The sequence below is a fragment of the Ochotona curzoniae genome, unplaced genomic scaffold (assembly GCF_017591425.1).
Source record: "Ochotona curzoniae isolate NIBS_2020 unplaced genomic scaffold, NIBS_Ocur_1.0 contig_65, whole genome shotgun sequence".
Taxonomy (NCBI): domain Eukaryota; kingdom Metazoa; phylum Chordata; class Mammalia; order Lagomorpha; family Ochotonidae; genus Ochotona; species Ochotona curzoniae.
Genome location: NW_024466508.1, coordinates 30,625 through 43,836, shown reverse-complemented (window position 1 = coordinate 43,836; position 13,212 = coordinate 30,625). Strand labels below are relative to the sequence as shown.

The 13,212-nt window shown below is 52.4% G+C and overlaps 1 protein-coding gene across 3 annotated transcripts; it reads right to left on the bottom strand.

The window, feature by feature from the left end:
• Positions 1-3,390: 3,390 nt before the first annotated feature.
• Positions 3,391-8,324, bottom strand: LOC121163879 (zinc finger protein 250-like). 3 transcript variants are annotated; one of them, XM_040991602.1, is made up of 4 exons: positions 8,029-8,324; positions 7,683-7,824; positions 7,388-7,501; positions 3,391-4,864 (listed from the first exon to the last, which is right to left on the bottom strand). In XM_040991602.1, the coding sequence occupies exons 1-4, from the start codon at positions 8,065-8,067 to the stop codon at positions 3,600-3,602; spliced, it is 1,560 nt and encodes a 519-aa protein (XP_040847536.1). In that variant the 5' UTR covers positions 8,068-8,324; the 3' UTR covers positions 3,391-3,599. The 3 variants fall into 3 exon arrangements, with proteins under 3 accessions (XP_040847536.1, XP_040847537.1, XP_040847538.1); XM_040991603.1 differs by having other exon boundaries at positions 7,683-7,809; XM_040991604.1 differs by lacking the exons at positions 7,388-7,501; positions 7,683-7,824; positions 8,029-8,324 and adding an exon at positions 7,254-7,381.
• Between the last annotated feature and the right edge of the window lie 4,888 nt (positions 8,325-13,212).

Sequence of the window (13,212 nt, the reverse complement as noted above, 5' to 3'; positions counted from 1 at the left end):
CAAAGCCTTGGGACCCTGCACCTGTGTGAGAGACCTGGAAAGAAGTTCCTGGCTCCTGGCTTCGGATCGGCGCAGCACCAGCCGTTGTGGCCACTTAGGGAGTAAATCATCGGATGGAAAATCTTCCTCTCTGTCTCTCCTCCTCTCTGTCCATCTGCGTTTTCAATAAAATAAATAAATCTTAAAACAACAACAACAAAACCTCCCAGCCTAGGGATCTCTCCCAGAGAGGGGTCCCAGGCCTGCAAGCTTGCTGTCCAGTCACGTCCCAACCTAGGGGTCTGTTCCAGAGAGGGGTCCCAGGCCTGCAAGCTTGCTGTCTGGCCAGTGTAGTCCTGTAAGAACACATGGAATGTTGTGTAAAGCAAGAAAGCAAACTACATTTTGAAAAGGTTTCCCAGAGAACAGACTATCAGGATGGAACAGCCTGGAAGTTGTACCAGGGACATCTAATGATGCAGAGTTTCAAACATTTGTCTACACTGACTCTCACTGAACTTTTCTCCTGTGGTGGCAACACGCACTTTGTCTCGCACAAGATTAAACTAGTGAAACCAGCATTGTGGCATAGCAAGCTCAGCCACTGCTTGCAACATAGGCGTCACACATTGCAGTCCCGGCTGCACCACTTCTGACTTGGCTCCCTGTGATACACCTGGGAAAGGGGCGGGTGGTGGCCCAACACCCACACAGCATGTCCAGACCAAGTTGTGGGTTCCTGGCTTCAGCGTGGCCCAGATTCAGCTTTGGGGCTGAGTTGTGGTGTGATCTAAGCAGCAGCCAGTCATGCCAACTCCAGAGCAGAAAAGGGTTGGATAACTCACCTATAACACCCCGGTGACCACTCCTCCCCAAGCCCTGCTCATGCGAGACCCTCTCTGAAGAATCATGTGTTCCACTTTGGAAGCCGCATCAGTGAGACCTGGATGCAGCAGCTCCTGTAAGGGTGACACTGGTGACCTGGCCAGGCAGGGCAGCCCCAGGTCCCCGTCCTTGGCAGGCGTCATGAGGTTGGAGTTCAGCTTGGAAGACAGACTCTGCTGACCCCTGCTTCTACAGCTTCACTTTCATTTCTTCAGCTCGAGTGACCCCAGGTGCCCTGGAGTCGACCTCTGGTCCAAACTGCTAATGCTAGCTCTTCTCTCTGTAAATCTGACTTTCCAATAAAAATAAATCCTTTTTAAAAAGCTTTATTTTTTTTTTATCGCAAAGTCAGATATACAGAGAGGAAGATCTTCCATCCGATGATTTACTCCCCAAGTGGCCACAACGGCCAGTGCTGCACCGATCTGAAACCAGGAACCAGGAACCTCTTCTTGGTCTCCCACACGGGTGCAGGGTCCCAAGGCTTTGGGCCACCCTTGACTGCTTTCCCAGGCCACAAGGCAGGGAGCTGGATGGGAAGCGGGGCCGCTGGGATTAGAACCAGCATTCGTATGGGATCCTGGTGCATTCCAGGTGAGGACTTTAGCTGCTAGGCCCCGGCGCTGGGCACAAAATAAAGAAATACAAAACGAGAGAAAACAAAAGTTCCAGGACTGGCATGGTAGCCTAGTGGCTATACTATAGTTCTTGCCTTGCACAAGCCAGGATCCACATGGAGGAAGCTCCTGGCTCCTGGTTTCGGATTGGCTGAGCGCCAGCCATTGCAGCCACTTATGAAATGAATCAGCAGACAGAAGCTTTTCCTCTCTGCCTCTCCTCACTGTATATCTGACTTGCCAATAGAAATAAATATATCTTGGGCCTGGTGCGGTGGCCTAGTGGCTCAAGTCCTTGCGGGAATCCCATATGGGCGCTGGTTCTAATCCTGGCGGCCCTACTTCCCATCCAGTTCCCTGCTTGTGGCCTGAGAAAGTAGTGGAGGATGGTCCAAAGCCTTGGGACCCTGCTCCCACGTGGGAGACCTGGAAGAAGCTCCGGGGCTCCTGGCTTCGGATTGGCACAACACCAGCCATTGCGGCCACTGTGGAAATGAATCATCGGACAGATCTTTCTCTCTTCCTCTTGTGTATCTGACTTTGCAATAAAAATAAATCTTCAAAAAAAAAAAAAACCTTAAAAAACAACTCCATCAAATAAAGGGATAGAAACTAGCAATAAAAGAATTGTCTTAATTTGAAAACTATTTAAAATACACATGAGGGCCTGGCACGGTGGTGCAAGTAGTTAAAGGTCCTCGCCTTGCACGCCTGGGATCCCATATGGGCGCCGGTTCTAATCCCGGCAGCCCCGCTTCCCTTCCAGCTCCCTGCCTGTGGCCTGGGAAAGCAGTCGAGGACGACCCAAAGCTTTGGGACCCTGCACCCGCGTGGGAGACCAGGAAGAGGCTCCTGGCTTCAGATCGGCATAGCATCGGCCATTGTGCTCACTTGGGGAGTGAATCATCGGACAGAAGATCTTCCTCTCTGTATATCCGCCTTTCCAATAAAAAAATAATAAAAATAATCTTTAAAAAAATACACATGAAAGATCTGTATTTTTTGCAGTTTTGAACACCTTAAGGTATAGGAGTACCCTCTATTCTGGCAGCTGAGTTCTACACTCACGCATGATAGGTTAGATGCCCAGGGTTTCCAGGGCAGTCCTGTGGTCACTACAATGGATTATGTGTTAGGAACGAATTTCCAGTTTGGAATTTTACCAGAGAGCCAGCACATCTCTTCTGATCTTGCAGAAAATTAAAGGACTAGATAAACAAGCTTTCTCAGTTAGGATCTCCAACCATTTTGCATGACATTATTTGATGGCAATTTTTCTGTCACTTTATCCACATGTTTCTTTAGCCTGGGAAAGCAGTGGAGGACGGTCCAAGCCTTGGGACCATGCACCCGTGTGGGAGACCTGGAAGAAGCTCCTGGTCAGCTCATCTCTGGCCATTGCAGTCACTTGGGGAGTGAATCATTGGACGGAAGATTTTCCTCCTCTGTCTCTCCTCCTCTCTGTGTATCTGACTTTCCAATAAAAATAAATAAATCCTTAAAAAAAAAAAGGCCCAATTAGATTCAGGAAAGACATGAAATGACTTAAGAAAAAAACAAAAACAACAACTTTATTTCGGGCCCGGCACGGTGGCGCAGTGGTTAAGGTCCTCGCCTTGCACGCCCCTGGATCCCATAGGGGCGCCGGCTCTATCCCGGCAGCCCCGCTTCTCTTCCAGCTCCCTGCCTGTGGCCCGGGAAAGCAGTCGAGGACGACCCAAAGCTTTGGGATCCTGCACCCATGTGGGAGACCCGGAAGAGGCTCCTGGCTTCGGATCGGCATAGCATCGGCCATTGCGCTTACTTGGGGAGTGAATCATCGGACGGAAGATCTTCCTCTCTGTCTCTCCTCTCTGTATATCCACCTTTCCAATAAAAAAAATAATAATAAAAATAAATCTTTAAAAAAAAAAAACTTTATTTGGAATGTGTATTGGGACAGTGATTCTGACACCTTCATGTGCCCTACTCCCTTCAAACGTACTGTTATGGCATCTTTACCAGTTCCTCACAGCTGTGATTGTTGGGGTGAGGACAGCATGTCCAGTGTGCCCTCAGGAGCTCACCCATAGACAGGGATCCCCCGAACCGCTTGGGGTGAAAGCTGCCTGCTGTGGGTCAGAGCTTCCTGTGGACCTTCTGGTGCTGGATGAGGTGCCCGTGCTGGTTGAAGGCGCGTCCGCACTCCGCACACTCATAGGGCTTCTCGCCCGTGTGGATGCGCTGGTGCTGGATGAGCACCGAGTACTGGCTGAAGGCCTTGCCGCAGCGGTTGCACTCGTAGGGCTTCTCGCCCGTGTGGGTCCTCAGGTGCACAATCAGAGTCGCCTTCAAGCTGAAGGCCTTGCCGCACTCCGTGCACTGGAAAGGCTTCTCGCCTGTGTGGATCCTCTCGTGCTGCACCAGGGAGCGGCGTGCGCTGAAGGCATGGCCACACTCCCCACACACGTAAGGCTTCTCCCCAGTGTGCACCCGTTGGTGCTGGATGAGATGCGAGTGCTGCACAAAGGCCTTCCCACACTCGTAGCATGCGTATGGCTTCTCCTCTGTGTGGATCCGCTCATGGTTCATCAAGGTGGAGCGGTGGCTGAAGGCCTTGCCGCACTCGCTGCACTCGTAGGGCTTCTCCCCGGTGTGTACGTTGTGGTGCTGGATGAGCACCGAGCGGTCACTGAAGGCCTTGCCACACTCGCTGCACGTGTAGGGCTTCTCCCCGGTGTGGGTCCTCTGGTGCTGCAGCAAGGTCCGCTTCACACTGAAGGTTTTCCCACACTCACTGCACCTGTGGGGCTTCTCTCCGGTGTGCACGCGCTGGTGGCTGCGCAGCACGGTGCTGTGGTTGAAGGCCTTCCCACACAGTGGACACACATATGGCCGCTCGCCCGTGTGGATCCGCTGGTGCTGGATGAGATGTGAGAGCTGAGTGAAGGCCTTCCCACACTCGAGGCATTCATGAGGCTTCTCCCCCGTGTGTATCTTGTGATGCTGAGCAAGATCCGAGCTCACCCGGAAGGCTTTTCCACACTCGTTACACTCATAGGGCTTCTCGCCCGTGTGGATCCTTCTGTGCTTACTGAGGACAGAGCTCTGACTAAAGGCCTTCCCACACACCCCACACACATAGGGTTTCTCACCAGTGTGGATTCGCTGATGCTGAAGGAGGTGGGAGCTCCGGCTGAAGCACTTCCCACACTCGATGCATATGTACGGTTTTTCTCCGCTCGGAGCTGCTGGGTGCTGAGTGAATGCCTCGCTTTGCTTCGACAGCTGGCCATCACGGTGGCCATCAGAGTTTGGGCAGACTGTCTTATTAGGTCCTTGATTGGTTCCCACCAGAGTCAGATTCAACTCTGTATTTTGCTTCTCCTCTTTAGTCTCACATTCTGAAACAAATCCAGAGTGAAAATGTTAACACTGCCCAAAACTGCTCAATGGCGCCAGTATGGTGGTGCATCAGATCACAACCTCTTACAACTCCTCCTCTTCTTTTTTTTTTTTTTAAAGATTTATTTATTTATTGAAAAGGCAGATGTACAGAGGAGAGACAGAGAGGAAGATCTTCTGTCTGATGAGTCACTCCCCAAGTGAGCACAACGGCCGATGCTATGCCAATCCGAAGCCAGGATCCAGGAACTTCTTCCGGGTATCCCACATGGGTGCAGGGTCCCAAGGCTCTGGGCCGTCCTCAACTGCTTTCCCAGGCCACAAGCAGGAAGCTGGATAGGAAGTGGAGCTGCTGGGATTAGAACCAGCATCCATATGGGATCCCGGGGCGTTCAAGGTGAGGACTTTAGCTGCTAGGCCATGCTGCCGGGCCCAACTCCTCCTCTTCTAGTCCAGCTCTCGGCCAAAAGGCATCGACTACTTGAGCCCCTACCTCCTGAGTGGGAGACTTGGATGAAGCTCGTGGCTCCTGGCTTCAGGTCTGGCAGTTAAGGCCATTTAAGGAGCAAACCAGTGATGGAAGGACTCTTTGCCTTTCAAGTATTCTTTAAAAACCCGCAGAGTGCACCCCTGACACTGGCTTTGCTGATAAAGACACAGCATACATGTGTTTGGATATAAACAGGACAATCGCAATCACTGGAGTCAGAAGACAATGTCTCCAAACAGGAGCCAGCAGGGCTGGCAGGCACGTTACACAGAAACCTGCAATCCCATCTGAAGCCATTCTCAGGCAGAGTATGTGGGGCACACAACAGCAGGACGTGCCCAGCACCACAAGCAGCAAATTCTGTGCCCACGGTGGGGTGCAGAACTTCAGCCTCTTTTGATTCCTTCTCTTCTTATTCCCCACATTAGCATCCAAGTCCTTCACATAGTTAAGTCTCTGTCCCTCTTGTTTCTTACTCTTTCTTGATCAATGTTTGTGTTACTGGTTCATTCCCCCAGTGCCTGTGGCCTGGCCAGGCAGAAGCCAGGAGCTGATAACTCAATCCAGGTCTCCCAGTGCTTGAGCCATCACTACTGCTATCCTGGGTTCCATTGCAAGAAGCTGGAGTCAGGACTTGGGCCAAGCACCGCATTCTGGGACGTGGGGATCCCCGTGTCCTGACTGCTCTACCAGACCGTTGCCCCTTCCCTGCCCCACTTTCTAACTTTATATCATGATTGTTTTTATAGTTTCAACTGGTCCCACTATTTCTTCAGGTATGATATATACTGCACATATGGTATAAAACACAATACTGTGCTTCTGTTTCTCCCTTCCCTGTTATTTCTCTCATATATCTGACTTCAATATAATCTCGCAGCTAGAGCGAGGGGGTGGCCCGTGGGTCCTGGACGTGTGGAGCTCCATGGGGCAGAAGCACCCGAGAGCCAGCTGCTTAGTATGTGAGTGGAGCTGCTTCCCCTGGGTGCTGAAACAGACCTGGCACAGGAGGCCAGTCACTCCTCTGGTCCCCTCACTGCAGAGTTGAGCACAATCTTGCAGGATGGTGGGGGCAGTGCTGCAGAGCACACAGCCAATTCAGAGATGGGAGGGATGCAAACCGCAGCCTGAGGGGAGAGCCTTGGGCCTATGGGACCCTTGGGAGCTCTGCCCTAGAGAGAGTCCAACAGTGCTAAGCGGGTGGAGGCCAGGGCTGGGTTAAGGTTGACCCACGAACCTGGAATTTAATTCAGGCGTCTCATGAAGGTGGCAGAGACCCAAGTATAAACTCCCTTCTGTGCTTCTTTCCTTCTTTCTCTTGGATCTACTTGTTTGAGGGAGATTCTACAGCTGCTAACTCCCAAATAGCTGCAATGGCTAGGGAGGATCAAGCTGAACCCTTACCCTCACCCCTAACCCTAACCCCTCACCCTCACTCCTAACCCTAACCTCTCACCCTCACCCCTAACCCTAACCCCTCACCCTCACCCCTAACCCTAACCCCTCACCCTCACCCCTAACCCCTCACCCTCACCCCTAACCCTAACTGTAACCCTCACTCTCACCCCTCACCCTCACCCCTAACCCTCGAATGCCTTTGGGGTCTGTCACGTGGGTAGCAGAGGCCCAAGCACTTGGATCACCACCCATTGCTTTTCCAAGCATATCAGCAGTGAGCTGTATTTTAAGTGGGCAGCCAAGACTTGAACTGGCACTCTGATGTGCAAGCAGCAGCTCAGTTTGCTGCCCTGCAGTACCAGCCCCTGCTTTACGCCTTTCTAAGTCAATCAGGTAATTCTCAAAACCCACACATTCCATCCTCACAAGACCTGCCGTATGCCCGTCTTGTTCCCACCTGGCCCGCATGCCTGCCTTTCATCCTTTGCACTGAGCTCCACCTGCCTTGCTTCCTTGGATGCCTTCCACAGGTGAGGGCTGATGGGTCGCAGCATGTGGAGGCAGTTCTGTCAGCAGCCCACAGCTCCGCCCATGACCCATCTGGTCTTCAGTGAAGGAGGGCAGCTATGCTCACCTGAATGGTCACTTCCTGGGTGTGTGCTCTTCTCTGCCTCATTTCCATCCAGGACCCAGGGGTCTTCCCCTCGTTCCAGCTGGGAGATCACAGTGGGCTTGGATCCTGGAATTCCTGTTTATGGGGAAGGAAGTCCCTGTTTACACAATTCACCAGGGCACTTTGACATTAAGATTGACTGGATCGACATCCTGCCAGAGCTGAGCTCCAAGGAGGCAACTACTGGGTCACCTCCAGGACCAGCCTGCCTGAGGTCTTCATCCCCCACACAGACGAGGCCTGCTCAGGGTCTTACCCAGTGAAACCACGTTCCCGTAGGTCTCCATCATCACATTCCGGTAGAGGCCTCTCTCCGCTGGGCCCAGCTGGTTCCATTCCTCCTGAGAGAGCAGCACGGCTACGTCATCGAAGGTCACCTGGGCCTGCAAGGACAGGAGCTGTTGACAGCCAAGACGGAGTCTCAATCTTGTGATAGAAGCAGCTGTTTGTGGCAGGGTGGCTGGGGAGTTGGCACACCCTGTGACTCACCGGGGTGATGGGAAAGGGCCATGGAATTCAAGAGGTACAGCAACTCCCAGGTTGCCATCAGGGCTCTGGATACAGGAAGACATACAGGAGCTTCGGTGAGGGGCCCTGCTCACCTGAAGTCCTGATGGGGGTAGGAGCTGGGTGGCTGCCATGATTCAGTCTTCTGGGGGCTGAAATTGGAGGAGCCTGTGGATTGAGAGAGGAAGGGCACATGAGGGGTCCAGTGTTACTTACCACAGACCCCAATTTTCTAGGAGTCCATGGGGTTCCTGGTCCTCTGTGCAGGTCAGCGAAAGGGGCTGAAGTACAAGGGGGTGCAGGCTGCAGTGCCAAGAAGTCTGAGCAGGCCCAGCATGATGGCTCAGTGGCTGAATCCTGGCCTTGCATGTGCCAGGATCCCATATGGGCACCAGTTCATGTCCCGGCTGTTCCACTTCCCATCTAGCTCTGCTTGTGATCTGGGAAAGCAGAGCCTTGGGACCCTGTACCTGCGTAGGAAACCCAGAAGTTCCCAGGTCTCCTGGCTTTGGATTGGCTCAGCTCTGGCCATTGCAGCCACTTGGGGAGTAAGCCAGCAGACGGAAGATCTTTCTATCTCTCCTTCCCTCTCTTAATCTGATCTGCCTTTCCAATAAAAATAAAAATAAAAAATAAAAATAAATAATAAAAAATAAAAATTAAAAAATCTTAAAAAAAAGAGAGAAAGAAATCTGAGCAACAGGTAGAGACAGGGTTCACCCAGAGCTTCTAGGGTTGCGGGGTGCAGTCAGTGAGGGTCTGCTTACCTGGGCCCATGTCCTGCCTGTAAACAAGGACAGCTGTTGTCCAGGGACCTGTGTGAAGCTGTCACTGACACTGGGCCAAGGAGATGGGGCCTGGCAACCAGGGTGGGACTTGGTGGTTCTGTTCAAGGTCCATACTCCTATGGAATTTCAATGCCCAGGCTGAGCATATTCAGGTAGTCCTGGGGTGTAACAGAGTCCACGTGACCCGGGGATTTGGTCATCTGGGGCTGACAAGTGCTGGCTCTTCACCAGGACAAGGTAGGCTGGGTGTCTGACACCCAGATGGCCAGGCAAGGCAGGGGTGCTGAGAACTGTCCTAGAAGTTTGTTCTATAGAAAGTGGGTTCACAGTCTCCTGGAGCGTTGAGATCTCCAGGCAACAGGGAAACAGGAAACCAGCCAGCGAGCAAGGGCTTGAGTCACTCATGGGGAAATGCAGAATACAGCAGGCTCAGTGGGCGCCATGACCAGGAAGGGCCGTGTCAGGATGCTGGAGGGCTCAGCGGGCACCGTGTCAGGAGTGGGCAGTGTCAGGATGCTGGAGGGCTCAGTGGGCACCGTGACTGGGGTGGGCAGTGTTGGGATGCTGGAGGGCTCAGCAGGCACCGTGACCAAGGAGGGTCATATCGGGATGCTGGAGGAAAGGACCTGGGGGCACAATGTAGGAGCCATCACAAACCTGTCCTCTTTACATTTCAGACAGCTCTCAGAACATTCCCAATAAACCAACAGCTGCTTCTCAGGAAAAGGACAGAGGAGTTGAGTGGTGGCAAGAGGCCGTTCAGCCTCTATTCTGTCCCCTAGATGCATGTGCACACCGTGGAAGAGAAATACAATTCTAACCAGAGCTCCAAAGGGGGCGGGTTAAAGGAGAGAGTCAAATCCGTAATTCCTATGAATCTGAATGCTGGAAAACAGGAAAGGCTGGAAGCTGAAGGCTGGCGGCGGAGCCTCCCAGCCCAGTTACCAGGGGCTACTGTCATCAAACCAGCCAGCTGCTGCTGACACAGGGACATATGGAGCCAGACGCAGATACTGAGAAATTGTGCTTTTGTTAGAGTATTGGTATAATGTTACTATGTTAAAATGTTAAGAATATTAGTGTTAGGTGATATTAGGCCCTTTTGGGTGAGAAGCCACTACTTCGCTAGGTCAGAAGGCACCTGAACTGTGGGAAAGCTCTACTTTAGTGATAAATCTGTCTCCCTTGTTTCTTTATCTACCATCTAACCCAGGTACAGAAAGGCATGGGCACAGTTCCCCCGGCCCCAGGGACGGGAGGAGCCATAAAAGACTGGAGGAGCCATAAAGACAAGGGTGTCAGGATGGGATGAGCCGTAAATAATAAGTGTGGGAATGTAAACAATAAGTGTGGGAACGTAAATAATGAGTGTGAGAATGGAACAGATTGCTTGCACCTAAATTTGTTACTTTTGAGTTGACTTTGATATATGTTACAGCCAAGACGGGGTATATAATCTCCAGCCTTATGTTAAGTCGGGGTCCGATCCACTTGGCTGGCCTGTGTGCCCCAAGCACGATCTGACCCCAGCATGCTGGCACAATAAACTCTGTTTGCTTTTTGCATTACCAGCAAGACTCTTTGTCGTTTTCTGGGGGTTGACTAGCTCGCACCCTAATGTCCGGGCGGGGAGCTCTGGCCCGGACTCTAACTTTCAGTTCAGTGGGAACTCAATAAGGGAGGCCAAACAATCCTTTTTGATTTAGTGTGACAGCAACAAAGCCTAGTGGCTCTGCTCTTGCCCTGACACTTGCCCACTTCCTCTCCCAATACACTGACCCTTCCTGTGAGTCTCTCAACGTCCATTCTCCCAGGAACCACATCGTGTCCAGCAGACGCTCCTTTTATAGTACCCCTTCCACAGGCAACACTGTTTCCTACCCTTGCAGCATCTTGCAAGACACAGCCATGCCAATCCTGTCACCATCACTCCACTGCTGGCAGGGAGGACGGCTTCCCAGGCCTTCCTTATCCCCTCCCTATCTTGTCTAGCTTGCCATGTGTGCCTCCTGTCCTTGTCTGAATGTGAATTTGACCTCTGAGACCCTGGAAACCTGGCAGAGGTGGTGGTTACTCACACCGTGCGCTAACTACATCTGCATTGGAACCCAACGATGAATATTCACAGAAGTGTGCTTTGTAGCCAGTTCAGCTGACAGGGCTGGACTGGCCAACTTCTGCTCCTGTCTGTGTGCCCCCCCGCCCCCCATGCATGTGCATCCTCTGTGGATAGCTGCAGGATGGTGCAGACCAAGCCTGGTCGTCCAGAGTACAATGTTGAGCTGACTCCAGAAGAGTCCTTTCTGAGGCTGTGGAGCTGCTGTTGCACCTTCCTCTGACTCAACATCTTCACTTCAAGGTTTTATAGCATTTCAGCCCCTCACCATCCCACCCCTCAACTTCCCCCTTAGGTACCTGTCCCCAGCTTGGTTTGGGAAATCACAAAACCCTCCTCTCCTCCCTCTTCACTCATCTCTCACTTCTCTAAGTATTTTCCAAGTACACCTAGAACCTGTCACAGTCCAACCCTTATCCTTGCTTGCTGTCCCCACCCTCAGAGCTGGCCCCAGGTGTCATGTCCCCCATGCTTCCCATGGGAGCAGCAACTGTCTTCAGGACCCAGCACTCTGAGAGCCCTCCAGCTTCTTTAGACCCTGCAGTCCCTTTCCTCTGCCCAACAGCCTCAACTGGCTCTCACATCATTGCTTCCTGCTGTGCCGGCAGCCCAGAAGTGGGCCCAGCAGTGGAGACCACAGTTGAACACTTACCAAGTAAATGAACAAATCAGGAAAATGATGCGGTCATCGCTTACATCTTCAGCAGAGCACCAAGATCAGAGCACCTGCTGTTCACAAGGCAGTGTGGGACCGCTGCTCACTGTCAGCAAGGCCGCGGGGGCCTTGGGGCCCATCAGTAGATTCCTTACACAGACGCAATGATGGTGACACAAGCAGACACCAACACAGTTTTACACACAGCACGTGTTGTGGGCTGCTGGATGGCGTGTCAAAGTCCAGGCTAAAGACAGCTTGTAGATGGTAAGCGATGACTCCAAACCCTAGAACAGCATGTGTGTCACAGGGTCCTGGGGATGAGCCCTGCCTTACCCTGTAAATCTGGGAGATGAAATATTCTGTAGGGCCCATGAAGTCACCATGGCTAGCGAGAGGACAGTGCTCAGAGCCGACACTGCTGGCCAAGGCTGCTGGCAGCTCCGCAGCCTGTTGCCAGCGGCATCTGTATGTACTGGCCACATGCCGTACCCAAAATGGCGCCGGCCGGAAAAGCCACACCTTGGTTCCTGGTGGAGAGTTCCTGCGCAGTAAGCTGAGGCGTGGCCGGCGCATGAACACTGGGACTGACGAATCCAGTCGCCCAGGACCCTGCGTAATCATGACGCCGACCTATCATCGGCGGAGGCGGGGCTAGTCAGCACATAAGAGCAGACAGCCTGCCGGGGGTCGGGCCTTTCCCTCCTCATCTTGGTGCGCGCAATAAAGATTACCGCAGAAGACTTCACTCGCGTCTGCCTCTTATCGCCGGACGATAAGAAACGTGGGCGCGACAGCAGCCTTAAAAAGGACTCTCCTGGAGTCAGCTCAACACTCTGCTCTGGATGACCAGGCTTGGTCTGCACCATCCTGCAGCCATGCACAGAGGATACAATTAGATTACATGGAGAAAAGACTCCAAAGGCGTATGTGGGCTGCATGTGGCAAGGAGAGGGAAAGACGGCTCTGGGGAGCTTTAACAACAGAGGTACCTCACCGGACTTCCCGCTAAAGAAGACTGAAGAGAGGGCTGAGTCTTGGAAGATCTTCTGTCCATTGGTTCACTTCCCAAGTGACAGCAACAACACCAATCCAAAGCCAGGAGCTAGGAACTTCTCCTGAGTCTCTCATACCGGTGCAGGGCCAAAGGCTTCGGGCCGTCCTCGACTGCTTTCCCAGGCCACAGGCAGGGAGCTAGATGGGCAGTGGAGCTGCCAGGATTAGAACCAGCGCCCATATGGGATCCCGGCCCGTGCCAGGCGAGGACTTTAGCTGCAAGGCCACCACGCAGGGCCTGGGGGCAAGTCTTACAGCAGCAGAGAGGGAAAGTCTTATCACATCTCTGCTGGGGATGACTTTCCCATATTGCCAAACAAAATGTGTGTGAAAGTATGGTTGCAGTCTGCTAAAAAAACGTACAAAATGAAGTTTAAAGTGGCAATAAATAGTCTTTGGCAGGTCCAGGTGTGCGTCTGAAGTAGACTCACAAGAAAGCACACAGCTGCTCAGGGGGTGGAAACAGGCCGCAGAACCCCAAGGCTTAACTTCAGGGTTCACTCTGCAGAAACACAGGCACTCGGATGAAAAAGAAAGGGATGTTTTTTTTTGGTTTTTGTTTTTTTTTAATTATAATCTTGGGTCTGGCATTAAGGCACAGAAGGCTGAGCTGCCAGCTACAATGCTGGCATCCCTTATGGGGCAAGTTTGAGTCCCATCTGTT